This window comes from Takifugu flavidus, chromosome 2 (genome assembly GCF_003711565.1).
Source record: "Takifugu flavidus isolate HTHZ2018 chromosome 2, ASM371156v2, whole genome shotgun sequence".
NCBI classification, from domain to species: domain Eukaryota; kingdom Metazoa; phylum Chordata; class Actinopteri; order Tetraodontiformes; family Tetraodontidae; genus Takifugu; species Takifugu flavidus.
In genome coordinates, this window is record NC_079521.1 from 10,349,089 (window position 1) to 10,376,992 (window position 27,904).

Sequence of the window (27,904 nt, forward strand, 5' to 3'; positions counted from 1 at the left end):
ATTAAAGGTCAAAAAGTAAATATTTAACAGTTTCCCGGTGCCCTAGAAGGTTTTCTGCGTTTGCGACGCGGTGGGACTTTATTTTGAAAGCAGAGTTACAGGAAGTTACGTACTGCGTCCCATCCAGCTTGACCGCGGCGTTTTTGTCCAGAGAACCCGAGCAGCTCGACTGCTGCTAAAGACAGAAGAAAAGTTAGTCAAGATGGCAAGTCCCTCGGACCCGGAGTGAAGGGGCACCGCTCCCCCCCAAAACCGAGCCTGTCTCCCGAACCACGAAACTGAAGATGCAAAGCGCGCCGAAAAGGTAAGAACCGGCGACAAACCCAGTTTATCTGAGAATAGCGATAATCTGAAGTTTCTAAATCGCTTTTTCGTCAGCTCGTCTCGTCCTAGTAATCACTTATCCAGCAGGGAAAAAACCCTCAACCGAACCTACTAGTTCAACAGAACCTGAATAAAATCCGACCAGTGAGCTGAGGTCCTTCCATTCGAATAAACAGAACCTGCGTTTTTTCCTTTTAATTTTTAACGTTCCGTTTGACGCTCGCGCTAACACTTCTCTATACCCGTTATTCATCCGTTATTACAATGTTTATTGCGGGAGAAGCTCTGTAATAAGGGGCCACTTTCGCCGGGGTTCGTCCTCTCGCACACTGGCGCGTATCCGTCACGGTCCTTCCCAGTGCTGATGAAGCACGGTGACAGTTTTAGACAGCCGACAACAGTGACCCCGCCACCGCCACCCAGGCGACCCTTCCTCGGTCGGTTCCCCTCCTCCGCCTCCGCTCACTGTAAAATATAGATCTATTTCTATATCCGCGACTGTTAATGAAGGCAGACGCGGCTGCTGCCGTCCCTTCGGCTCAGCCACCGGCTGCCGTCGCTAACCCGGCGTCCTTCCTTTGGAAAATTCCGGGATGCAGCGCCAGTACTACCGACGGCTGTATTTTTAGGCATGGGTGGGTACCAAAAACGAAAAAATATTTATTTTTGTCTCGGCGGTGAATGCCACGGGCCTATGCGCATAAGGCGACGGGGAGGAGGCGACCTATAAATGCATGTATGAGTTTTTCAAGGCTGGATCTTTTCTTTTTTCCCCCCCTACTGCAGCAGTAGCAGTCCAAAGTCTGCAGAGCTGAAGCAACAGGAAGGCTCTTCTCTGCTGGAAAAAAAAGTCATTGAGGATGGTCTGATATTTATGTTTATTTTACACTCCTAACTTTCAACATCCTCCTGCAGGCTTCAGAGGGAATCCCTGAAGAGAAAATGCAAGTGAAGCTGGAGCTGAGTGAGAGAGTGAGGGAAGAAAGCTGACTCATCAAATATCAATCCCTCTGGGAGCGACTAAGCAGCAGAGCTTGGATCATCCAATGCCCGGCTAGAAGAGCGCCTCACACTCCCTCCTGTCAGAGATTAGGCGGGTGCAGAGACCCTTCCAGCAGGACTATATCCCTCATTCGGAACATTAGAAGGCCTGACGGAGACTGTTTCCGGCTCTTCAAGCTGTCAGCAAAGCTAAGAATGACATCAGAGTGCTACGGCTGAAGCCCTCCTGCTGTCTGACCTCCCCACGATCAACCTGCTGTGCACAGAAAAGTCTCAAATCAGGAGAGAAGACTGTTGCCGCCTCCCATCGGTGTCAAGTCGGGAGGAAGTTGCTCCACCACGCCGCAGCCTGTCAGCTTTCACCCCGCCACGCAGACCATGATGTTTCGTGATCAGGTGGGCGTCTTAGCCAGCTGGTTCAAGGGATGGAACGAGTGCGAGCAGACGGTGGCTCTGCTGTCTCTGCTGAAGAGGGTGAGCCGGACACAGGCCCGCTTTCTGCAACTCTGTCTGGAGCACTCCCTCGCCGAGTGCACCGAGCTGCAGGTACTGGAGGGAGAGGCCAACAATCCAGGTAGGACAATCCAACAGTGGGCCCCTGTCACACGATCGGCCAAATATCGTATCATTGCACCCACAAACTGGAGGTTTCCCTTTGTGTCTCAGTCTTTGTGACCTGGTCCAAGAATGCACAGGAAATGAACTCCTGCTAGTTGTGTCTTATATAGCTTAAACATGATCATCACTAAAGTTTACTATCCATAGTTGTAGAAGACACATACCTCAGTAGGCAGCTTGTTGATGTTAGGGTCACTAGTCTAAATGTATTGATGATTGTGTTTAGAGATTGACTATTTTTGGAAGCATGTGTTTCATCCCACCTCAACAAAGCCACGCAGACCTTTCAACAGCATTCATGCAGACTCATCAATAGAGATAAATAGCTGAATCATTTTCAAACCTGGGCTGAGCTGAGTCATTGGGAGAAGGAGGCGAGGGTCGTGTGTAGCGTCCATTCAGCTGGCTGCGTGGCTGGCTGGAGACGTGAGCTAGTCATCCGTCAGCACACCCTCTCCCTGGGTTGGGGTGGCGCCAAGGCACCCAAGGGCTGCTTCTGGGGTTTGTTGCATCAGACTGCAGCGTGGCCATGGAAACGAAAATCCCTGGCAACCAGCTGGGCTCATGAAAAATAGAAGCACGACTGCTGCGATGGTGAGCAAGCGTTTGTGTATATCCATGGTAACATCTGCATGCAGCAACAGCTGATGGCTCACACAGGGGTGACAGAGTGGCCCCACCGTGTGGTAAAACTGGCGAGCACGGAGTTCCCATCGTTGTTTGGCATTTTGTGGCGTGTGGAACCGACAACAGTGAGAGTGAACACAGCTAGCAGCAGTTAGCAGCTAAAACAGAGCAAAACCAAAAATCTTCCATGAACCTGAGAAACAAGACATTTCTGGAGCAACTCACAGATGAGGGGGGGGGACGACATCACCCTTTGGCTGACAGGAACAGGAAGCGGCTCTCCCATTGTTTACAAAGTGCCACCAGAGGTGCATATAGCACAGGGCAGCTGAGCCGAGTCACGCCTATTTTTGTTCGCAGGATGCCGGCTCGCTCGCTTTCTGAAATTACACTGTGGAGCAGTTTTATGACGCCTTGGTCTTATTTTGTGTTAATAAAAAAGGAAGCTGCAGAAGGGGGGGGGGGGTGGCTTATTTACTGCAGTGGTCTGACTCTCTGCACGTAAGAGGCTAAAAAGGAAGCTGTAGCCACGTGAACTCTGCGGTGGTCCTGAACTTTGTTGCCTGTGTTGATTCACACATGGAGCCAGTCGGCATCATTTATGGCAGGTGGATGGAGGAGGTAACGATGATTGTTTGAGTGATAATTTCACTTTTACTGGCCTGAGTGAGTCACTGGCAGCTCTGGTTTTGAGGAGAGAATGACAAATGGCACCATTAAACCGACCCTCTTAGTTCTGAACGCTTACAAGAGAAACGTGATTGTTTACATGTGCTGTGTCATGTCTGCGTTTGTTGGAGTCGACCGGAACATTTGCCTCAGAATGAAAATCCGTGAGATTTCTCCCACCTGTGCCAGCGTATGGACGCTTCCTCTGCCGATGGAGCAATTCCCAGTGAAAGCAGCGGCCTGCAGCCCTAAAACATAAAGCAAGGGATGGAGAAAGCGGTCTGCTTACGTGATCTCTCTGGTATGTTGTGGTAGCCCGTATGAGTAAGGGTGCTAGCGCGAGGACGACATGTAAAGTCGGCACTTTTTTGACCCGCCGCTCTGCATCTTGTATTGATTATGGAGTATTTGTCAGTTTTCAAATATTATTACCACAGCCAGAAAAAGAAATGAGCTCTGATTTATTCATACGCCTCCAATTGCTCAGCACTGACACAAATTGTTCTCCAGAGAGCTGCTTCTGAAAAAAGATATCAACGTAGAAACCGGTGCTGCCGGCGCAGAGAGGGTTAATGCAGCTGGAAGTCTGAGGCTGAGTGGAAAAGCGCAAGTATTTGGAAAGCGCTGTACAAATGAATGGAATCTTCAGTGACCTACTTCTCTGAGAGGCGGCCTTGTTTTGCGACCCAGCAAGGGATGCGACTTTATTTGCGACTCGAGATGCGATCAAAGTCAGCGGGATCACTCGGAGACAGGCGCCCCCGCATCACGTGTGGGGGAGGGGGTTATTTTTACCGTCCTTTTTTTTCTTTAAGGATATTTTTAGGCCGACCTGAGCGATCCTGGTGTTTTTTGAGACCCGGGCGTTACCTTTCCCCACGTTTCAGTTCAACCCCCGGTTTTCTGGGACCCCGGCTCCAGTCTTAGATGAGGTTCCTGTGTTGCCTGAAGCTGAAGGAGAAGACATTCTTTTCCGCGCGACAGACAACAGCGATGAGCTGAGCGCCCTCCTGTCCTGTCAACATGTGCTCACATACGCTGCGGGGTGGGTGTGAGGGGTGGGGTTAGGGCAGGACAGTGGCTCTGGTGTTCGCTCACTTCTTTTTCATGCGCGTCCTGCGCTGCTGACCTGGCCTGTGTGGCTGGAAGGAGGCAGGTTTACCAGCATCACCTGACTCTGACAGCCCCGCACAGATTAAACTGACTCAACTAATACAAAATGCTCAGCAGTCTGAGCAGTCTTACACTTTTTATCACAGCTGATGCATCGAAGAGGCTTTTTAAGCCGCAGGGCTGCAGCGTTCTGATTGGCCAGTGGTAAAACCTGAAGGCATGTGTGAGCAGCACTGCCAGGTCCAGGTAACACATTCATTCAGGGCCTGGAAGATTTGGTAGGTGTCAAAATGTGATTGAATCACAGCACAAGCACGTTCTTTCGTCATGGCTTCGTACCCTGCGCCTGTTTAGTCAGAGGCTGTAATCACGAAAACATGATGTGGATGTCCAGAACCACGTCTGGAACAGACTCAGTCGAGCTTCTCGGTGTGTCCAATCTTTCCATCTTCTGCCAGTTTCACCTCTTTTTACTCCTGGAAGCCGAACGCTCAGAAACGTCGGGCTGGCGGTGGCGGCTCGCAGATGACTCCAGGGCAGAATTTGAAAAGGTGTTTGAATCTAGGTCAAGATATGTCTCCCAGCTAAATGATGACTTTTCCTGGGAGCTGCTGGCACCAGCTTTAATATTGGGGGTGGGTGGGGGGGGGGGCTTCTGCATCTGTGAGGTGACTGACATGGAGGGAAAATCTAATGGCTGGTATTACTCAGTGAATTCCTGTTGCACTTTCTGCCTAAACTAGGTCTGATGAAATCCTGGGCTGGAATCCTACATTCCCGGCCGCGGCAGTAAACCATTCCGGCGTTAGGGATACTGTCTCGGAATGCGGGCACGCCGGTGCACCCTTGAGTCAGGGACGGGGGCTTTTCCAGCGAGGGGGAAAAAGACGCGCTGGAAAAAGGGAAAGTGATTCTCAGCTAAGGTCTCCTGAGTACACCGCAGTATAGGAGGGGGGGAGGAGGAGGGACGGGCGGGGCGTGGAAGGGAAAAGATGAAGACTTGTGAATACTTGTGCTATTTACAGTCAAAACATACTCACTTCTTTCCTCACTGGGTCAGACTTTCCCTGAATTATTCCCTTTCAAACAAGGACTTCGCGTGTTTGCCGTCTGCAATTTTTCGGACAAACTCGAGGGCGGAAATAATCTGATCCCTCACGTGTGCAAACATGGATTTATCTTTGCAAATGTGCCTTTTTACACGTTTCATTCACCATTCTGCCAAAGAGAGGTGGGGGGAGTGAGAATTCTTGTGTCTGTCCGAACTATTTCATCACACCCACGCATGAGCAAACAGTTTATTTCTGGAAGTTGACGCCGTGTTCTGTGAACTCTTCTCTAACCTCAGGAATGGGGACAGACAACCTGCCAGAACAACCAGAGGGGAAAACGGCACAAAGCCCGTCCTCTTACTTCTGTCTCCGCTGCAGTTTTCTCTCCTAGTCCTGCCTCCAGCTGCTTGTTTGCATGTTTGTGTTTGTTTTTCCTGTGTAAAAACAGAAAAAAAACCCAATAAGACCAAGGACAAAGTGCCAAAAACAGACTCCTGAGTTCTGGACGTTACTGGAAGCCTCATACGTGTCGGGCTGTTGATGTTATCTCGGAGAAAGGACGATTAGTTGTCGGGATTATGCAACCAAACGCCGCAAACTTCCCCCGAGGTTGAGTTTTACCGCAGAAACCGCCTCTGTTGTTCGACTGATCCTGGCCAGTTGGATTACTGCGTTATTTGGTGCGATTACGCTCAGTCGGAAATTAAAGGCGCAACAATCTACAGGACCCACGTCCAACAATATTTAGCCTGCGAATGTGCAGCGGCTACATCAGATGCCTCGCGACGACCTCTAGTTCTGGGAGCAGATGTGCTCATCAATCACCTGCGAGGAACAGGAAACTGTCACATTTTTGTCACTTATTATTTGTCACATGTCAGCACCTTATTTTTTCAACGTGCCGCTAGCATCACAGCTAACTCTGGTGCCGCCGCCTTTGTAGCCACGCCTGTTTTTACTTGTGGGTCACTGTGGCAGCGTATGATCATTAAAGGGAGGTGCCATTTGGACTTCTGTCTTCAATAACAACATTTCACCCGGTTTTCATGATCTATGTGTGTGTGTGTGTGTGTGTGTGAGAGAGAGAGAGAGAGAGAGAGAGAGGGTGAGAACAGGTGAAGGATACCAGTCTGTCTCACAGATGACCAGTCAGCCCTGTCCTGACCAGACCAGACATACAGGCGTATAATGTTTCTCCACACAGCCCCCACCCCCGTCGACACCCTGCCCTCAGCGCCACGCAGCCCCGCCCCCCCCTTCCCTTCCCCACCCTGCTGTGTTGTACAGTTCACTTCTTGTCTAAAGAACCGTCCGGTCTCAACAGCGGGTTTATAAAGACCCGAAAGCATCTGAAATTTATTTGTTTATAAAAAAACACCCTAAAACAACATTAGAACTGAAACCAACATTTGATTATAAAGAGAAACTGTTCCAAAAATGGCCGGGGACATTTTAAATTTGGCAGCTCTGCCGTGTTTCTGACTGTCCTCTCTGTCCTCTCATGAATGGACGGTGACAGCGGTGGCGCAACAAGGCGCCGCCAGCCACACTCCATTTACTCCAGATATGTCAGGCACACTGTTGTCCACTGCAGGCTGTGAAGGAGCGGCCATGGAAACGGTTGCCGTGATGTCTCATACAACAGTAGCCTTTGAGTCCCCTGTGGGTGGAAATAAGCTCCGAAGTGGACCCCAGCAGGAAGTTCTGTTCACTGTCGTCAGTGTGGACTTGATCGATCGCATTACTCTGATCGTTTATGAAGAGACGTAGAAATAGTCTGGAATAAGGAATTGGCAAGCCTCCGGAACAAGTTTAAATGAATAATGAGGAACGCTCCAGAGAAACGAGTTAGAAAATAAAGTAATAAAGTTGATACTTGGGAATTCTGCCGCCGTATCCGACAGCAGCTTATCATATTGGGACAGCAGTGATATGAGCTAATCAGTAGAGCGTCGGATCATGACGTTCCCTCCACCTCTAACTGCCTCCTATGTCCGCTGCCGTGCCTTCGGAAACAGTTACAACTCTTTTTTTTTTTCGCCATCTGCAGTCTTGGACTACGCTGGTTCTGATGATGCTCTCATTACCTCAGGCGGTGTGTTTTTTCTGAATGGATCTTTGTGTGTTTTTGTCCTCTGTCTACTCACATGGTGGCACGGCCGGATGCTGAGGTATTAGCCCTCGGGCTGCGGGCGGCCAAAAGGATGCTGGGTAAACCAGCCCGCCTCTCACTCACAAGCCCACATTCCACTATACGTCGGCAAACACATCACAAGCTACAACAAAACACAGCAGGATTTATGGCGGCACACACATGACACACAGTGACTAACTGGTGTGTGGAGGACCTCAACCGCTCAGACCTGTTGGGAGCTGTCGCGCGTACATGCGTCTTCCCCCTCCTCTCAGCAGGTACGGAAATAAATCATTTCTTCCACAAAGGAAAATAATTCTCATTCTTTACGAGGAAGGAAGGGGCGCTTTGAGCGGAGCAGACAGAGAAACAGAGCGGTGGAGAATTGGCCGATGGGCCCCTGACTGCCATTTCCTTAAATAGAGTTGTGGGCTTCTCTGGTCTGGTCCTGGCAGAGCAGAGGCTGACATTCCCAGCATAGCTCTGACTACCACATTCACACAGGAACACTTCGTACGCCTCCACAGGTAGAAAGTGAGTTGCATGCGCTGCTTTCTGCCCCCCCCCCCTCCTTGGCCCGGCCCCGCCGCGCTTCCTCCAGAGATCCAACCACCAGTTGCTGCTCCAGCAGGGGAGAAAAGGGGATGTTGATGAAAGACTTGAAAGGAAGTGTGGAGGGATGGGATGTCGGAGTGAAGGATCATGTAGAATTGTTTTCCATTCATTCAGCAGCCAGGCCGGAGTGAGAATCCTCCCTCAGTCCCGAGGAAAAGACAATATACTTAAAGTCAGTATTCTCAGAGTTCAGCAAAGAGACAAATATCTGGTTCATCTATTTTCCTGAAGAGGGATTCTGTGGTGGTCAGGTAGGCCCTCGCGCTGTAGGAAGAGGCTTCAGGAGGACGGGGGCGATACCTCACTCTGGTTGCTCAGCTCAACGAGCACGTTTGCCGGGAGGACGTGAGACGAATAAGCGAAGGATGGACAGGACTGAAACATCACTATCAGCTCACTGTCAGCGTTGACTTCACACAAATCCAATTTATTTGAAAGACCACAACGCAACCATCCTTTAAATGAATCCCAGCTCGCTCGATAGCCTCCATTCGGACATTTGGTTTGGCCCTAAACATCCTGCAGCTCTTTCATTTACAGCCTTATTAGGGGCTGAGGTCCCTCTGAGGGACAGAACCCATCCCCAGCCATGATACGGTCACGTGACACGGGTCATGAGGCTGTGCAGGTAGACAGCGTCATCATCGCACAGCAACATGGAGAAACACACGTTTTTATGTCAATGCAACAACAAATTATTCATCAATCCCGCCACACGTGCACTTCCTGACATGGCAGGAAGATCCCTTGTGGAATATTGTCAGAAGAGTGTTGACGCTAACGTGCGCAGGAGCTGTGACGGTGTTTTCCTTTTCCTGTGGAAGACAAACGCACTCGCAGCCGTCTTGGGCTCATCATAAGGCAGGTGTTTCCGAGTCTCTCTCACACACACACACACACACGCTCAGGATAAATAAGCATCCATGTGGAAATGGCCTCCTGCTCTACAAACAGAGCGTGTAAACCAGACGACAGATGTTTCTTGATGTAATCTTTAAAACGAGCGGCTGTCCTACCCGCGATGACACAGGGCCGCTAATTTTAGTCTTCCTCTTGGTTTGTCAGCCCGTCTGCGTCGGTTAAAGTGAACCATCTCTCACCGATTTGATTCAGAAGGGTTAAATCAGCGCCGGTGGCTGGCTGAGTGGTTTCCTCTCCTCACCTGTCCGACTTTATGGACAGACGGTGAACGAGTCCCTGTTTGCTCTCCTCCCCTCACTCTCGTCGCTCCATCGCTGCTGTTACGCACCAGATGACATTTCATAGAGACTGTTCTAAACGTGGAAAAGGCTGAGACTGCGCCCTTCCTGTCACCCCCCACTGTCAGTTCTATGTCAGTAGGTCAGACTGAGGCCAAGGTCAGACCCAAACACAATGACCTTCTTTTCTATTTTCTCTTTGGTGTGTTCCTCCTCTCGTGTTTATTGTGCCACAATCGTCCCGTCCTGTTTGTTTCTCCTCTCTTTTCTACCGTTTTATTAGAGACTTGTTGACACCAGAGAACCTTCCAGCCTGTGTCTGCCTGCCCCCGTTCCTCTCCCTCCCTTCCTCCCCCTGCATTTACCGGGCCCCAGAGCTGGTGTGGGAGCCTGTGGGAGCCTGCCTGCACTTCTTGTCAGGACATGGGCTTTTTTCTCTGTCTCTCTCACTCTCTGTCTCTCTCTCTCTGTCTCTCTGCCTCACACACACTCCTTCTCTCTGGGTGGGGCAGTGAAGTATTTTACATTAGATCATATATTTTCTGAACCACCTTCACCGCCTGGCTCTTTGCCTGGAGTTTCCCTCTTAAATAGAATTTATCTTTGCTTGAATATTAATCATCTGCCTTATTTCCAACTTCTTTTTTATGATTTGAACTTTAGTTCACCTGCTTTTTTTCACCTGTTTTCTGCATTTTCAGCCATACTCAGACAAACATCTGCCCTCTTTTTCTTTTCACCATCATTACCTGTAATGTGCGTCTGATCAGTGTCGGAAATGTCAGATCTCATCTGAGCTTTTCTCGTCGGCTCTACGTTTGAACAGCTGCTCCGTGTTTGGGATTTTGTAGCTGTTTTTGAGAAAAGCAGCCAGCTGTAGCTGCTGTTTCCTTACATTTGAGGTTAGGTCACATTCCTGGTTTTTGTGTGAGTTGTGATAATGTGGTTCAGTACATCATCTTAAAAGGACATTTGCCTTTATAGCTGAGGTGGAGGCACACACGCATGCGTGTGTGTGTGTGTGTGCTGCAGCTCCGTTTGGAATCACTACATTCTTCAGCAGCAGGCTCTGTGGTATGCCAGCACATTCCCCACTGCTGAGCTGGAGAATCCACTCGGAAAAGCAGGAGCGGGAACTTTTCCTTTCAAACCCCCATCCTGTTCCACCCTCCACCCCTCTTACTATACACTGTTGTAACCCGGCTCTCCCTTTTCATGCCCGCGCCCAGTCTTCTCTTTGCAGTAGAGATGTTTTCCTTCCCCTACAAGCCAGGTCCTTTTGTTTAATCTTAAATGTTTTACATAATTCCAGAAACTTTCTTTCCCTTTATTTTGCCGTTTCACTGCTTCGGTCTCTCTTCCTCCTGTGAGGCTATAGCCGATAGGTTGTACCTATTCCTTTTTCCTGCTTTCTGACATGTCATATCGCTAAAATCCGCCATTAAAAAGATCCTGCAGCGCTGGACAGACTGTAGGATCAACAACAGCAATAGCAGAACACCATCGTGTTTGTTTTGATAGCAGGAGATTTACAGGACGGGCCTCAGAGAGGAAACACACACACGCACACATAGTTCAACAGCTTCACAAGGAACGAATGTCCTCGCACACCTTTCTGATGTGGACAGAAGTTAGCCTTTGCTGATCACTAACTGTGGCCTTGTGTGTGCATCTTTCTTAGATATTGCCTCTCTGAAAAGCATGTGAATGATCAGACATTAGCAGCAATTGAGCCACAACAACCACATTGTTTCCACCTCTGCCACTAACATCTTGTGATCAGAGTCGGATGCAAAGAGAATGCTGCTCTGTTGTCAGGGTTCCACCTCAGGGAACATACAGGAAGAGACGGATTACACACAGATACAGTACTTGATTTACACACTTTGACTAGAAAGCGTTGTGTTGTTTTTGTTTGTGGACTGAACCAAAGTTGCGACAGCTCAGCTCTCCATCAGTAGTTTTATGATCCAGTTCCAGTAGTTTTATGATCCAGGCTGTGTTAATGTATTAAGGTCATATTTCATGGAATAAAATGATGGTTTCAAAGAGGCTACTGTTATAGTCTTGTGATGAATTCAACAAGCAGTTAAACATCGACAATTATATTTAACATGCACAAAGAGAATTACCTAGTGTCTTACGATGACATAAAAACATTTTGTACATTTACATCAGTTGTTTTTGGCAGATGCAGGAAAACTGAAGCCAAAAAAGTGCATCAAAACAGACAACTCTGGTTTTGCTACCCCTTATTCCATCAGCAGACATTGGTTTGCTCAGCTTAATGTAAAGGTGTAAAAAAACTCCACTCCAAACAGGAAGTGGAAGCTCTTGTTGATATTTTGACTGTTTTGTTGTGTATCGTAAGACCTTCACAAACACAAGTTACAAATTGTCAAGAGCCTGAAGTAATTATAGTAGTTATTGTGTCATAACTGCCTGAAGTGCAATGGGACATTACAGCTGAATAAAATTAAACGCCGGGTTGTGCACGTGTTAGATCAAGCAAATTACAAAAGAGTGTAGGAAAAACAGAGCCCCACACCAAGCTGATGCAGTCTAAGCACACCGTGAGTCGGTAGCTTGTTTTTCTGGCTTTTGCTCCGCAAATATCCCAGGTGAATGGTTCCGTTTCGATGGAGGGCTGACAGAGGAGGAATTATACGTGGAGGCAGGACTGATGACAGTAACGCTTTTGTCCTGGTGTCAGCATGCAGTGACGGTGCAGGACGGCACCGGCTGAAACGCTGCGTCAGCCTCCAAGCAACCGATCGCCTTAGCTGCTTTTATAATGCTTTGAGAATCAATGGTTTTTTAGCACCTGTGACATTAGGGCTTGATTGTGTGACTTGAAAAGGTTAAATAATATGTGAAGAACAAAAACCGATCTCATCTCATTGTGAAATAGGGAGTCTAGTGCTTCACCTAGTATTTGACCTTTGAACTCTGCTGGTGCAACTGTTGCGACTCCTCTCTTGTGATCCACGTTTCATCTCTCGTGTCGGCGTGTTCCAGATCCAACTCGCTGACCCGTTTACCTGAGCTCAAGTGCAGATCAGATCTAACGGGCGCCTCCGCCATCCCGTCCAATCAGCGCGCGGCTGCTCTGTCGCTCATAAGTTCTTGAAACTCGTCTGTGCTCAGATCAGCACGAATGATTAGCGTCACTGTTGCTCTCTGGTAGGAGCGAGTTAATGAGTAACAGTTCTGACATTTGTTTGACATCAGCTTGCGTCTGTAAAATATTTATCAGGTGATCAATGTCATCACAGGCAGCTGTTATTAACACATTGCTAACCTTCCACTTTTACCCAGTGTCCACATAATGTTGAAACAGGTTGTAAAATTCATTTTAATTGTGTATGAATTCCTGAACGAGGCTTGCCTCATTCCAGAGCACAGGGTTACGTCATCCTTGGAGCGGTCTGGAGAAACTCCCCGGCTCCCCCTAACATCTCGCTCCCTCTATCCATCTTCTTCTTCTCTCTTAAACCTGTTGCTCCCTGGTCTCTGCCAGCCCCCCCTCCCCCCAAAGAGACATGGAGGGTGAAGGATGACTGCGATCAGATTCACAAAGACACATCTTCCTCACAGGAAGTGAGGCAGGGTCGTCCCATCCCTATTTGTGAGCAGGTGGTATCTATAGATCTGCTCTGAGATGATAGGAATGGGATCCTTACTCGGACTCGGACAACAATAGAGCTCTGTGACCTTCAGGTTATGTATAGAACTGCGGCATATACAGCCGTGAGTTAAGAGGGAGCAAAATACAAGGACTGATATCATCCTGCGGTCTTTTATTTTTATGTGTACATTTGTTCACGAATCTGTCAGTTTGACCACTTAAAGGATGGATTGATTCTGCCTTTAAAAATGTTCTGTTTTCATTCCATAACAAAATGCTGGGCTGTGCAGATAGCTGAATGCTAAGATGCTAATATTTGTATCCAATGGAAAGTAATGGATTAAAATGGGGTTTTTTTTTGTTCTCTTGTTTTTGTCCTGGACTTTCAGGGGTGATCAGTCAGTGGCAAGGCGAGTCCAAGGAGCGAGTTATCTCCCTCGTCCTCACCCACCTGCCACTGCTCAAACCAGGAAACGTTGAAGCTAAAAGTGAGTACATGCGCCTGCTGCCGCGTATCCTGGCCCACACCATCGAGCATGGCCGCCACCTGGAGGAGTCTCGCCAGCTCCTGTCATACGCTCTCATACACCCCGCCACGTCCCTGGAGGACCGCTCTGCTCTGGCACTTTGGCTCAACCACCTGGAAGAAAGGGCGGCAGCGAGGGGAGACTCTCTGGAACGGCCCCTGCCTGCTGGGCCACACCACCACCAGTCCACTCCTCCATCCACCCTCACCTCTCCTGGATCCTCCTTGTCCTCCACCAGCATCTCTTCATGTCATCCCTACTCCCTACATCACCACCAGCGTTACGGCTCGGACGACCGCCTTAACGGGTGGCAGAGCTCCAGGGATTCGGGGTTGGGTGTCGGCTGGCATCAGCAGCAGCAGGGCTGCGAGAACGGCCACCTTCTTCTCTACCCATCATCCTCTGTGCCTACAACTATCAACACAGTTGGAACTGGTGGAGGCACCAGCACAAGTAAGACTGACCACGTTCCTTTTTATACATTTTACTTTGAACCATAAATCCTTCTGTCATGGGCGTGGAGATACAAATGAGGACAAGCAGTGAAAGTTCATTTACTAGCTCTCTGCAACGGAAGAGTCGGGCAATAAACAAAACTGGTTGGATTCCAAAAAAGTCCGACTGAATGCCATCGGATTCTTCCAGGTTACTGGGTTATAGATTTTAAATGCAATATTCATCTCTGTTTCTGCAAAGTGAAGCCCCGGGACAGTTTTATCCTGCAAATTGACCCTGAACTCTCTAAATAGGGTCAGCACACTCTGGCCAGACTGACTGCACTCAGACCAGCCAACAGACAGTTTAGGCTGCGTAAGGCGGAAGACAACACTTAATGTCCTTATTGTCAAATATCCATCATCTACTTTATCCTTGTCACTCCAAATCACTCCCAATCTTTAGACAAACACGGCTGGACTGGTTATCTGATTTAAGAGATTTAAGTTTTCTGACCGCACACACCTGAGTACTGATTCCACATCCTGTTGAGCCTCCCACCCATACTGACAGCCAAACCACAGAGATGCACACTAGTCCTCCTTTACCTTGTAAGGCAGCCTTTGTGGGTGACTGTATTTAGGGAAAATGGCTAATATTTAGAGACTGGACTTGTAATGGTAGCTGGGCACCTATTTTAAACAGGGCCCATGGAGTCCTATACATAGCGCCAACAGTAAGAGGACCGCATATAGGAGAAGTGTTGGTGGCAGAGCTTAGACCCGGCAGAGTGGTGACACAAAAAGCTCTTTGGCTCTCCACCTTTTCATTCCATCCATCTCCTTCAGGAGGGGAAATCTGTGATGCTGCAGCAGCTTTTAGAAGGGTGCCAGCATCGGCACCAGAAACAAGATTTTGCTTACTTTACTGTTTCAGTTTAAACTTGAGGAAAAGCCTTCACAGCCATCTTCAACCACTGTATGTTTTAGGAAGTTTATGTCTAAAGTTGCTCTGTTGAAGGTGCAATTTTCTTTTATCTTGTCAAAATCAGCTTTAGTTGTCTTCAGTAGTACATTTGATGTAAATGTTTCTTTTTAAAAAGTCCCAAACTGTTGATTTAGACACTTCTAAAGTCCATCTGGGTTGAAATGGTTGTAATTTTGAGTGCCCAGCTGCTTCACCAGTATCTTTTCCTCCAGTGTGATGCCGTTTCTGTCCCACAGTCCTCACTAGCGGAGGCGGCAGCCAGCAACACAGCCCACTGAAGCGCTCCGTCTCCCTCACACCGCCCATGAGTGGCCCCAGCAGCCAGCCGCTGGGTCATGTTTGGCTATCCCAGGAGGACCTTCGCACCACCAGGGGTCCAGCGCTGGACCATGCGCCCCTCTCCCCCCAGAGCAGTATCGCCTCCTCGGGAAGTGGCGGCAGCGAGCATCTGGAGGAGGCTGGTCTAGGAGGAGGCTGCAGTCTGCATCGCAGCTCCTTCCACGAGGAAGGCAGCGGCATGAGGGGTGAGTCTGAAGGGTTCTTTGACTTTCTGCTTCTTTGAAACTGTCTCTGAGGTAATCAATTTGACGGAGATCTGCAAATGATTTCAGGTTTAATTACACACTGTCCTCCACCCCAGTCAAGGACACCAGCACACCTATGACTCTCCCCAGTCATCACACACCTTTCCCCAGTACTACTCTGCCAGAGTGTTTGAGCTCCATTCTTCCAGTCTCCAGTGTTATTTGTCAGACAGATTCCTCGTCTTTGGCCATGCCTGTTCCAGACCTGCCTGTCTCACCTCGGCCCTAGTAAACCACTTTGTTTTCTGTCCAACCTAGTCTCAGTCTGCTCCCTGTTTTGCATGTGCCTGATTCCCCTTCCTCCGATATCTTATCCCCGTGCTTTTTTCAAAGACAGGATTACAGGTCCATGGCAATTAATCGTGAAAAATTTATTTGGGGGTTTGCTGCGAAATAAGCTTTGTTCATTAAAGTTCCTACACCTATTTGTGCTGCTCTTGGACCAGTTTTGGTTTCTGACAGTACAATCAGGCCGAAGTATGGACCCAGCGTGCTCAGACCATTGAGGAGCTGAGAGCCAAGGCACAGTAACATGATTAGCTGACTGGTTCCTCATTGGGATCAATGGCTCCTCCGTCCACATCCCCCAGAGCAGCAGCATTGAAGCCAGAGCTGGTCAACTCCCATCCAGAACCCAGTGGTCCTCCAGAACTCAACGATCTCAGGCCACATTCAACTCACAATTGGAAGTGTCTGCATCATCAGCAGTTGACTTTATGGATAAGCAGGCCATTTTGTGTCCTGTGAAAGAACAGAACCAAGCATGATCAAGGATACGGTGGTCTGTTCCGTCTCTGATCTGGCTCCATCTGTCAGCCAACACTTGATTCACCTTTTGAGACCATTGCAAACGATAGCATTATGGACGAGAATCCTCATCTGATCTCTGCCAGGGGACTGGCACTATCGCCTCGGCTCCCGTTGATTCAGGGTTATCCTCGGCTCCACCGCCACCGTCCACACGTTGACTGCACCCTCGTGTGATCCAGTCAGTGCAAGTGCAGTCTTCACATGGAGTATCACAACCTGTACTTCATTATGACCACATCGACCCCCTGACATCCACCAAAGTGCCCTTCCAGTGGACTTCTGCAGCAGACCAGGCCCTACATCTTCTCAAATTGAGATTCATCTCAGCACCCGTCTTCCAGATACTCGATCGGGGGTGTCCTTTCATGGTAGTAGTGGATGCTTTCAATGTAGAGGTGCGCAACGTCCTTTGTTACCGGTCTTCCCCTTTCCAGTGGCAACACTGTCCTCTTGTCTCTGGTGGACAGTTTCAGCAAGTTGGTCCATTTTGTGCCCTTGCCCAAAAGAGACAGTACAGCTAGTACTGCTTCATGTTTCCCACCTCCCTGGCCTTCCAGGTGATGTGGTCTCTGACCAGGATCCTCAGTCTGTGTCAGTTTTCTGGAAAGAGTAGCCAGCTTGGGTCCACTGCTAGTCTCTCCTCCAGTTTCCACTCACAGTCCATCATTTAGAAAAAGGTCCATAAGGTTCCTGTATTGTAAACACTTGCTAAACCTTTTTTTGCAGACGTTCCCACTTGGCTGAAAAGTCTCCGACTCCATAAGTACGCTTCTCTTTTCTCCACAATGACCTATGATGAGATGATGTCACTGACTGAGGAGCAGCTGGAAGCACAGGTATGTGTGCTCTCATGTTTATATTTCTACCTTTGTGAGGAATTTCATAGACGCGAAATGACCCTAACCTTAACCTAAAACCCATTCTGAACTGAACATTAAAAGTCTCAACCCTTAAACACACTGTTGAAGTTGTTTGGACCAGACAAAATGTCCTCAATTGGTAGGCGTAACATGTACAAGAGCAACAAGCAGAATCCAGTATTTTACAACCTGAATTTGAGATGCCTCACACCTTGCAGTCTTCTTCTGCAACATACGTGAGCATTTACATAAAAAATCGATGGTGCGAGACAATAGTAGCGCCTGAAGATGCAAAGTCCATTCACAAACAGAGGATGCAGCTATAATTAACACCGGGAAGCTGTAGACTTCCTCCAGGTGCTGCGGAGTCTCTCCCTCTGACCTGAAGAGGCAGAGAGCTGTCCAAAGCTGTCCATGTGATCAGAAGGAAGTCTACTAGAATAAATTTGATTCGCTTAAACAGATGCATCAACAACTAGGTGTCCCTGCAGTCATGTACACAACGTCCTAATGTTGAAAGATCTTTTAAAGATTTTCAGACTGTCTGACTCTTTTTTTTCCTGCCAACAGAAAGTGACTAAAGGTGCAAGACACAAGATTGTTATCAGTATTCTGAAGCTAAAAGAGAGGCAGCACCTGCTTCGCAGCCTGGAGAAGGTCAGTGTACAGCGGTCTCCCTCTTCAACACAGAAGAAAACCGATTTATTTTGGTTTCATATTTCTTTTTAAATCCTTCATTCCCAGTTTTCACCATTTCCAGAAGTTCGTTTTGATGTTGATTGATGAGGGAAATGACCAAAGGCGAGATGTAAAATAAACATTCAGATATTGACAATTTGAAATTGATAAATATGTAACCTTAAAGATCGAGTCAATGTCTTATATTGTTGGTCAGCTGTGAGACTTCGTCCTGCAAGTACATGTTGGCATTACACGTTTCAGATTACATCTTCTGGAACACCTAATCCAGGAGGGAGAGTTTTGGGTTCTGGATTTAAACACAACCACCTCCTCTCCTTCCCCCACTTCAGTACAATGGCGCTCAAGGGCACACCGCAGGAGGGACCTCTTGAGCCAGCTAAATTCAGATGTAACCTTTTCAGCAGCACGTCACATTAAAAATTTGTTCCCGACTCACGGGCGAGGCTTGGAGTAGGAAACACCTGTCCCTCGATATTTTAGGTTTGCTCTGCTCGCCGCGAAGTACCGTACCGAATCCGTGCATCTGCATTCATCTCTGTGGCAACTCCCTGATATGTTACCGAATCCAAAATTCAAAGAAGAATGAATCAGTCGCTGATGTGTTATCAATTCTATGTACTGAATGATTCCAGGATCCTAATATCAATTATCTTGCATGTGACTTGCTAACCCCTGTTGTCATGTTCCACCAGGATGTGTTGGAAGGGGGTAATCTGCGCGCCCCGCTCCAAGAGCTCCATCAGATGATAATGACGCCCATCAAGGCCTTCAGTGGCAGCGAGGAAACCTCCCCACAGCGCCCCCTCCTGAGCCCCGAAGGCAAGAGCGCCGCGCCCGGCTCCCACCTAAGCAGTAGCGGTGGCATCGAAGCGGAGTCGGGCACGAGCGTCATCGCCGAGGGGGATCTAACCGGCCAGTTCACTCGCGTCATGGGCAAAGGTGAGCTGTACAGGCCAGGACTCGGCTGTAGACTTTTTCTTTTTGCCGCTGTCTGATGTTTGTCACCTCCGCTCCTCATCAGTTTGCACCCAACTTCTGGTGTCGAGGTCAGACGAGGAGAACATAAGCTCTTATTTACAGCTGATTGACAAGTGCCTTAATCATGAGGTCAGTTTCTATATCATAGACTTATGGAGGTTCACGGTGATTCCATAAAGTACCACAGTGAAGAATATTGAAACTAGTAGCTTCTGTTAGCTTAAACAGGACTTGTGTCATCTACACCGACTGTCTCATCTCATTTTTCTCTCCCAGTCCTTTACTGACACGCAGAAAAAGAGGCTGTTGTCATGGAAACAACAAGTCCAGAGGCTGTTCCGGTCCATTCCGAGGAAAGCCCTCCTGGACTTAGCAGGGTACCGAACGCAGAGGAGGTAAACAAACACACCATCCTCCTTTTCCGTCCAAATTTATTTCATTATAAATGATTAGTTGGTGTTTACCGGATAAACTATTTGCAATTTTCTTAATGTTTCATTCACTTTGTAGTCATTAGCTGCATTGAAATCACAGAATATAAATAATGCAGTATTTTTATTTCTCTTGAGCACCACTGTTTTATGGAAATTCACCAAAAACACTTGTATTACATTTGCAGCACTTAAAATTGTTTGTTTATCGTGAGAATCTGGATTTACCTGCCATCTCAAACTGCCTGCAGTCGTTTCGGCCAGTCCAACTCGCTCCCCACCACCGCCTGTGTTGGGAGCAGCGTGTCGGCCAGGAGGAGCCTTCGACAGTTCCAGATGCCCTCCAGAAGTTTACCGGGTGCCAGGCTGGGCTTGCTGGGCAGTGGGGGGCTCTTGGGTCCCACGCCTCGCAGCTCCAGCAGCACACCCACAGGACTGAAGCAGGGGAGGCAGGTGAGCTGAACCAGCAGAGAGAGACCAGCAAAGTGGTCAGACATTAAATACTGTGTAGCCCAAATGGGTTGTTTAAATTAACACCGCTACGATTCTAATTACCATTAGTATGGAGATGGAAATGACTAAAAGACTTAACTGTAAAGAGTCAAATTATAGGCCTTTTTATTATATGCTCTTTTTAAATGTCCCTCTATGAGGGAAGGAGGACAAAAGCTGAGACAAATCTGCAATTTTTCTACAGCATTTCCTGTTGTAAACACTGCCCCCATCAGTTCTTGAGTATAAAATTCCTGCACTGTCCATATTCCACTGCAGCAAAATAAAGTATTTGTCTTTATATCCTAGAAGTATTTAGTGTTATTACCATAAACAAATTACAATAGTCCTGGCTTTGCATTTCCTGTCAGGGAAACTGTGTGAAAGGAGACTTTCATTCATTTCTGAGACGCCACGGCCATAATTGTTTGACATCTCTGGAACCTATCAATAAATTAAATGCTTATGCTGTCGTCAGTGGACGGAGTTGGATGACGCCGTAGTCACTGGAATGCTGACTAGCAGTGGGTGTTCCTGACTCTATACGGAACATTTTTTGTGTGTAGTAATACATTCCAGGATGTTTTAAACAACTTGGACAGCAGAAATCCCGCTAGCACGTATTCAGCCCGAAATAGACTTTTTGTTCCATGAAAGAAATTTTAAAAATGTGGTGTGAGGAAGAGGAGCAGCCGCAGAGTGGGGAGGATGGAACACACAGGCAGGTCACCCCCACATACCAGAGGGCCTGCGTCAGCGCCGAACTCTGAAACAGGAGGAGCCGTTTCAGGCCCATCCTGGCACACTTGGGCTCGGGCTGACCCAGTTCATCATAAACCTCTCTCTGTCTCACACACACACACACACACACACACACGGGGGCACACACCAACACAATAGGAGGAAATACATCAGCTCTTCCTGCTAACACATCGACACACAGTCCCACAGTAGGAACTGGAGATGTGTGAAGACTCAGAGGGAAGGAGGGAAATTTGTGAGTCATACTTTTGGGAGAGGTAGCTGTGGTGTCGGAGGAGGAGGAGGAGGAGGAGGAGGGGCGAGAGACCTAGAGTTTGTGTGAGTGAGCGAGTCAGAGGCAGTGAGAACAGTGCATAGGCATTTCCTGTTTTTTTTTTTCTTCCCCTGCCCCAAGGAGGGAGGGAAGGGGGGTCCTGTGGTAGTCCTGGGGTGTAAGTGGAGGTTTCTGCAAGAGATGGTGTGGGATGTGTGAGGCGTAATGTTGGAGGGGTCATCCAGACAGAACAGTGCACAAGGTCTGGATTTTACTCTACATTTCATTTAAAAATCACTGACATGAACAAATGTGTGAAAAACAGAGTTTAAAGATAAAGATATACAGTTTTTTTATACAGAGATGAAGGTTAATAATGGTCAGGAGGGGCATCAGATCTGATTTGAAATGCTAGGAACAGGGGGACGTTGTGCGTAGGGAGATAAATGATAACGGTCCATTCTCCGCAGGGTCTGTGGTTCGCCAACCCAGGAGGAAGCAACAGCATCCCCAGCCGCACCCACAGCTCGGTGCAGAGGACCCGATCGCTGCCTGTTCACACAACGCCACAGACCATGGTCATGTTCCAACAGTCCGGTAAGGAAGGCCACAGAGGCAGCTTATCACCGATCACGCACACTTTTATGTAACACCGTGTGCAGGGTCTCCAGGGTGCTGCTCCGTCACTGCTACTTTAAATTGGTATTATCCTGGTTCTGTCTTTGATTTGAGCGTCTCTGATAGTCGTTTGCTGTGAATTTGTTTTTGCAATTCAAGTGCTGAAGATATCAATATGCTTGGGCTCTGTGCCGATACGTTTTGGCGTTTGTTTGCACAGCTTTGGCTTGAAAACGTAAAATTTACAAGTAAATATTAGATGCTGCGATGATGTCGTGTTTACAGTGCTGCGCTGATGATTTAGTCCTTGTGTCGGTTCTGGAACCTCAAGCGTTTTGTTGTTTTCACGGCGATGAATGACGACAACTGGCGCTGCTCGCTCACTTCTCCTTCCAAAATCTACTCAGAAAAGTACACAAACACGGTGCTGCAGAGATGACAACATTGTCTTATAAAAGAGTGCATCTGATTTTACGATTCTTTCAAAGTGTTGAAACCCATCCACCGTTTAAATGGGCCAACTAGCGCAGCAGAACAACCAAACGAGGCTCAGGAAGCGTGAATAGAACATCACAACACGCGACAGAGGCGATGGTAAAGACGCCGTCAGGATCAGGAGGAGGCGGAGCAATTGCTGCTAACTAGGTTTAAAAGAAAATGACCTTGGGTGTCACCAGAGGACTGAACTTTTGTAACCTCTGCCGCTTCGACTGTCAGAGGAACCACAGACGGCAGAGAACAAGCTGGGATTTCCTCCCCTCACACACACACACACACACACACACACACAAATAAGTGTCCTCTATTTAAGCAGCAGAGAGAGAAAAACAGATCTGAGAGAAAAGCAGGAGGAGAGTCGGAGTAAGCGAGGAGATGGAGGCGAGCGAGCGGGGAGGAAAGAGTCAAGAAGAACCGACAATGAGGCTCTTTGTGCGGCCAGGACACGGCTCTCTGGTCCACTTCCCTTCCCCCTCTTCGAAATCCCGTTCGAAACTTTCCCGTCTTTCTCCGCTTCTGTTTGTCTCATCCCTCCATCGCTCCCTCTCTCTCGCTCCCTCTCTGACAGCTCTGCAAAGTCATGCACACACAACAGCAACCCTCTGGTGGGTATTTCTGGGTCACAGGAACTGACTTAAAGGCCCAGACACCCCCCCCCCCCCTTGACACCCAGTCTCTGAGTGTGTGTGAAGCCTTTATCTCTACAAACGGATAAGACACATTATTCAACCCAGGAAAAAGAGAAAACATACGCGTGCATGTGCTTTCAGACAGTCATGTTGTGCAGAGGCGTTTCGGGGTGTGTCGGAGGGATTTGGATCCTATAAATAGCCCGGCGTGGACTCCTGGGCCTAACTCAGCTTTTCTCTCCCGTCACATGATATGGGTCATTCTGGATTTCAGCAGTGCTCATTTGTCACCATAAACGGGAAAGGGAAAGGCAAATTGTGTGGATTTTACTGTTAAACCTGCTGTAATATTCAGCTGATTAACCCTGTCTGATCTGTCTAATACATATTTCATCATTCCTCTGCAGATCTTCAGCTGCCAGTGACGGAGCCAGACATCAACAACCGCCTTGAGTCACTGTGTCTGAGTATGACAGAGCACGCTTTGGGAGGTAACAGAGGTTTCACTTTAACCTGGTGATGGCAGTATTATGTTGATAACCAAAGCAGCGAACTCCGGTTGGTAAGCTGCTGCGTTGATGTTGTCAGCTGACGATCAGCTGCAGACCATCTGATCAGCCCGTGCATCACAAGCTCAAATCACGGGAGAAAACATTGGGGGAATTCAAGTAAATCAGTTCTGAATAAGGAAAATGACAGTTCAGAACCGTCCCTTTAGTCCTCCAACCTGTCCAAAGAAGCGTGTTCTCCTGGTTTCCTCCAGTCAATCTTCCTGCCTCTCTGAATCAAAGATTCCGCCAGCTCCATAACATTTTCCACACCGGCCACACCAGAGGCAACAGCTGTGGGCCTGTTTTGTTCTGAAGGCTTCTATCAGTATTTGGACAGATGTGCTGCTCTGCTGCAGAGACAGTGTGGGCCCCGGACCCTCACTGTTCTAATACTTCGCCTTACGAGCGTCAGAGGAACATTTATCCGCACGGGCTTTTCCAGGAACACTTTAATATTGTATATTGATTCTAGTGTTGCGCGAGGATCCTGGCGGTGTAGTGCGCACGGTAACCGTGAAGCCATGCACGTTCAATCCGTCTTTGGGGGCGTCATTAGCTGGAAACCTGTCCCAGCATGCACCAGGAGAAAGACGCAGGTGGGGGAGGGGGTGTTATGAATCTAACCATCTTCGGTTCTGTTGTTGGTCTTTAGATGGTGCCGATCGCACATCAACAATATGAAAGGACAGCAGCTGGAGGACGGCAGGCTCCCGGGGCACATACACACACCGCCACCTCGAGGTCATCGGCCCTCCTGCCCACTCCCTGTAGCCAACGGTAGAGCTCAACCAAAGGATGGGTCGGGATCCAAGAAACACAAGAAGAGCCGCTCAGCAGACGGCCAACAAAACGCTACCCCACTGGCACAGCCTTCCAGGTTGGGAAACACACTTCCTGCTCTGCCAGCTCACGGTCGCCTGCGTCTGGGGGAGGAGAGGAAAGCGTCAAACAGGTCCTGGACCACGTGTGAGCGGCGCCACTTGTGGGAGGCCAGGGCCAGCACAGCAGGAGGGAGCCGTCGGCCTGTGGGTCTGGGCCCGATGAGACTGAGGCTCCTTTCCCTCTCCGGCACCCTGGACCACAGACCCACACCAGTACCTCAGACCCAACACGATCAGCAGAGCTGGGAGGACGCAGGAGGAAGTTTGGGACTTCTTTGACTGTTTTCTATTGAGGAATGTCTGGAAACAAATATCTGGTGGCAGAAATATAGTTTTTTATGTATTTATTGTTTACATATTGATGCTACTTTCAAAGGGTACAGAAGCACGAATGAATTTCAGGTTTGAAGCGCGCGACGTTGTGAAAAGCCTCGGCTATCACCCAGCTTTACACCCCGAGAGTAGCCATCACGCTAGTTTACAACCAATATGCTCGTCCTTTATTTTATTGATGGGTTGATTCAAACGCCGAGCGCACGGAGGAGGAGGAGGAGGAGGAAGGTGATGGGAGAAAGACACAGGAAGTGGAACAAAATGGAGTGGAGCTGAAGTTATACCAGAGAGGGAGAGAGACAGATGTTGGGAGAACAGCGTCAGAGGCGGGACCTTTGATCAGCTGGCGATGACACAGCAGGACGACGTCATGTTCAATCAGCACGAGTGAGGCAGGAAGTGAGTTTGGCACCAGTCAGTTACGTATCGTTCATCTGTAAACTTGTACTGTAACCTAGAGCATTTTAGGCACAGAAAGTATTTTTTTGTTTGTTTGCTTTTTCTTGTACACAGTGGGAGTATAAATCTTTGGGATTTGTAGATGTCAAATTACGAAGTTTAGCCGTTTTTAAGGTGATGAGAGGAAGGAGATGGAGATGTCGGCCAATCCATGAAGGGTCCTTCCCAGAGATTGTCCTGTTAGTGTTTGTCTCCACCTGCTGGCCACGTGCCGCCATTGCAGGCCTCCATGAAACCCCGAATCTCCTGGTTATTCTTTGTCTTAAATATTTAGCCTCAGTTTATTGATGCATACTTTATAAAATGGTTTATATTGTAATAAGCTGGTTTAGGAAACGATTGCTGGCCCTCAGTGCTCATCGCCGATGAGTTAGCGAGTATTATTGTTTAGTTTCTTGCAATTCTGCAGTAATTAATTGTGTATTCTGCACTTGATGGAAAAGGCTGGAGCGACGTGGGCTCAGAACAAAGGGGTCAGCTGGCGGCGCCGACGCAGGGCGCCCTCTGTGTCTTTATACGGTCATCTGACGGTGAGGACAAAGCACCAAAATCCACATCTATGCATATTTCCATGAAACGTGACATTGCTGACAGTGTCCAAACGCAAACATCATCGTCATCAACCCGGGGAGTCGGGCCCGAGTGGGAACCGGTATTCACTGGAATTGTGTGCATATTTCCCACCGGCCCGTTCTTGGATTTCAAATATGTAGGGAAAGTGTCTTGTCATTTGTTAACGGAAGGCGACGCCGACCTTCGCTGACTCGGACTGTTTCAGCACCGCAGCCATATGGAATAGTACTTAAACTACATACTGTTATTTATTCTTTTCTTTTTTCTTCCAGAATTCTGCAGAGGTGATGCTTCTCCTCATTTGGGTGTATTATTATTTAAAGTCCCATTTGCATGTTATGGCTGGTGACCATACATACGTCTCAAACATTAACACTTTGTTTCTTTATTTCCGCGGCTGCTTTTCCCACCGTCGTCGCTCCGTATCGACGGTGGCGGTTTTGCCGCCGGAGCCGGATCGTGACACCTCCGTTCACGTCTGTCAGGAAAACAAGGTTATTTGGATGTGGAGAGATTTACTCTGACGAAATCACACGTTATTATTTTCTTATCATCCGCTAATCCCAGGAAAAGACCAAAATAATGACCTCATCCTTCTTACCGGAGTTCCCAACCACCTCTCGGAGCTCTAGAGCCGCTGTCACGTGACCAGTTGATGCAGATGATGATGCCTTCGATGGTGTGAGGGGAAGATCTGGCATTGATCCGGACGCCTATTTTAGCCTTTTCTTGGGATTTGACTTCAACACGCGATTCAGTAATCAAAGGGATTATTAAAGCTTGTGTTTGATTCTGTTGCCAAGGCGATGGCCCTAGAAGGCCGCGGAAACAACGTTGAGTTTTTAAATCAGATTTTGTAGACGTGTTAATTTAAGTTTGTGATTTTTAGAGCTGGCAGAGGTTGTGTATTTGTACTCCACAGTGGTTTTCCTGCAGATCTCAGTCGTGATGTTTGTTTATACCAAAACTCTTTGTTTTCTGAGTGCTTCTAACGCCGCGCACGCTGCAGTATTAACAGGTATTCCAAAAAAAAACTCTTAATGTACTCTGAAACAAGACATTTATTCATTTTTGTATCATTTTTGTCATAGATTCTACTGTTACGTCGGTTTATGTCGCTATGAGAAGCCAAGTTGGTTTTTTTTTTAAGTTTTTTAAGTTCAGCAGCATCTGTTCTGTTACCGCTTGACTGTGCTCCTCAAAATCATTTAGTTTTATTTTATCAAAGAGCCGATGTCCTGTATTGACTGCAGGCTTACGTATATATTTAACAAAACACATATTGTATGTTTAATTAAAAAACGGACACAAAATGGAAATAAAAAAAAAGACAAAAATGAAAATGCGGAAAAAGAAGAGAATTTTGGGAAAGTGTTATTTATATTTTAAACCTGCATGCACGAGGCTGGAAAAGTCGTATTTAGAATAACAAATGGCAGTGCCTTTTTTGTACTCAAGACCTTCACCCCAACATGTAAAAGAAAAATTTAAAAAAATGCTTTTATTAAAAACCAAAACACGAAAAAGATGAACCCAGCAAAGGTTGTGTTGGGTCCCACTCACACTGCAGGTCCTGGTTCAGATTCTGTGAAAACCCCTGGGTCAGATTCATCTCATTTTATCTGATCTTGACATGATTCTTGATTTGCTAACTTTTGGCCCAGAAAAGAGTGAAAATCCCAACACGATGCCACACTTTGACTTGATGTAAAGTACTTTTCACAGTGCTGGAATGTGAACTTTTATTATTATTATTTTTTTAAATAATCTCACTATTTGAATTTTTCAAATCAAGTCAGAATTGGGAGTGAATGGACTGGATCTGATTCAAGTCTCTGGGTGTGAACGTGTCCCCGTCCCTGGTTTCAGTCTGGCATGTCTATTTTCTGTAGGTACTTCTTGATGCTGATATGAAGTTAGGTTATAAAAATGTGTGAACGATGTCATCACAGAGAAAATGAGGGTTTTTCTTCCCCCCATATGTCTTGCTGTAATTTTGTCACGACGTACCAGAATGCTGTGACTTGGCATGCCCCGTTATACATAAAAAAGAAGTTGTAACTCCTCCAAGTGGTCCAAACGTCTCTTTGATATTGATTTGATTCAATACCACTTTTGACTTAAAGTGACACCACACAACCAGGGAAAACATCCAGATATTGTGGAGCCAATCCTGGCAATTTAAGGATGTCAAAATATATTGGGAAAATCTGTTTGGGAAATTCAAAGGCTATATATTATAATAGAAATATTTCTCTTTTTGTATTGTTTTCGTTTAATAACGATGTAGTGCGCAAAAGGGCCGCCAAGTGGCACCATTGAGGCATTAAATCTTTTTTCAGATATAAAATAGTGTAGATAAGAAATTAAGTAGTAATATTTAGCTTCATATTAAACACAAATAATTCATAGCATACGAAACTAATCCAGCTACATATTCGTCTAAGCATATTCATGACCACACCCGGGAATAATGTAGTTCAAACTGTTTGACTCTGACCTGCGTCATACACGTCAAAACGTCACACGACAGCTAAGAAGCTGAACGTTCCATAAATCC

The 27,904-nt window shown here is 47.6% G+C and overlaps 1 protein-coding gene across 1 annotated transcript; it reads left to right on the top strand.

The window, feature by feature from the left end:
* The first annotated feature begins 128 nt into the window (after positions 1-128).
* Positions 129-27,410, top strand: samd4a (sterile alpha motif domain containing 4A). The gene is made up of 13 exons (XM_057025282.1): positions 129-304; positions 1,240-1,900; positions 13,371-13,961; positions 15,167-15,454; positions 17,051-17,160; positions 17,755-17,841; positions 18,579-18,825; positions 18,908-18,993; positions 19,141-19,259; positions 19,547-19,748; positions 21,273-21,399; positions 22,955-23,038; positions 23,751-27,410. Exons 2-13 carry the CDS (start codon positions 1,705-1,707, stop codon positions 23,777-23,779), a joined length of 2,166 nt encoding a protein of 721 aa, XP_056881262.1. The 5' UTR covers positions 129-304; positions 1,240-1,704; the 3' UTR covers positions 23,780-27,410.
* The last annotated feature ends 494 nt before the right edge of the window (positions 27,411-27,904 follow it).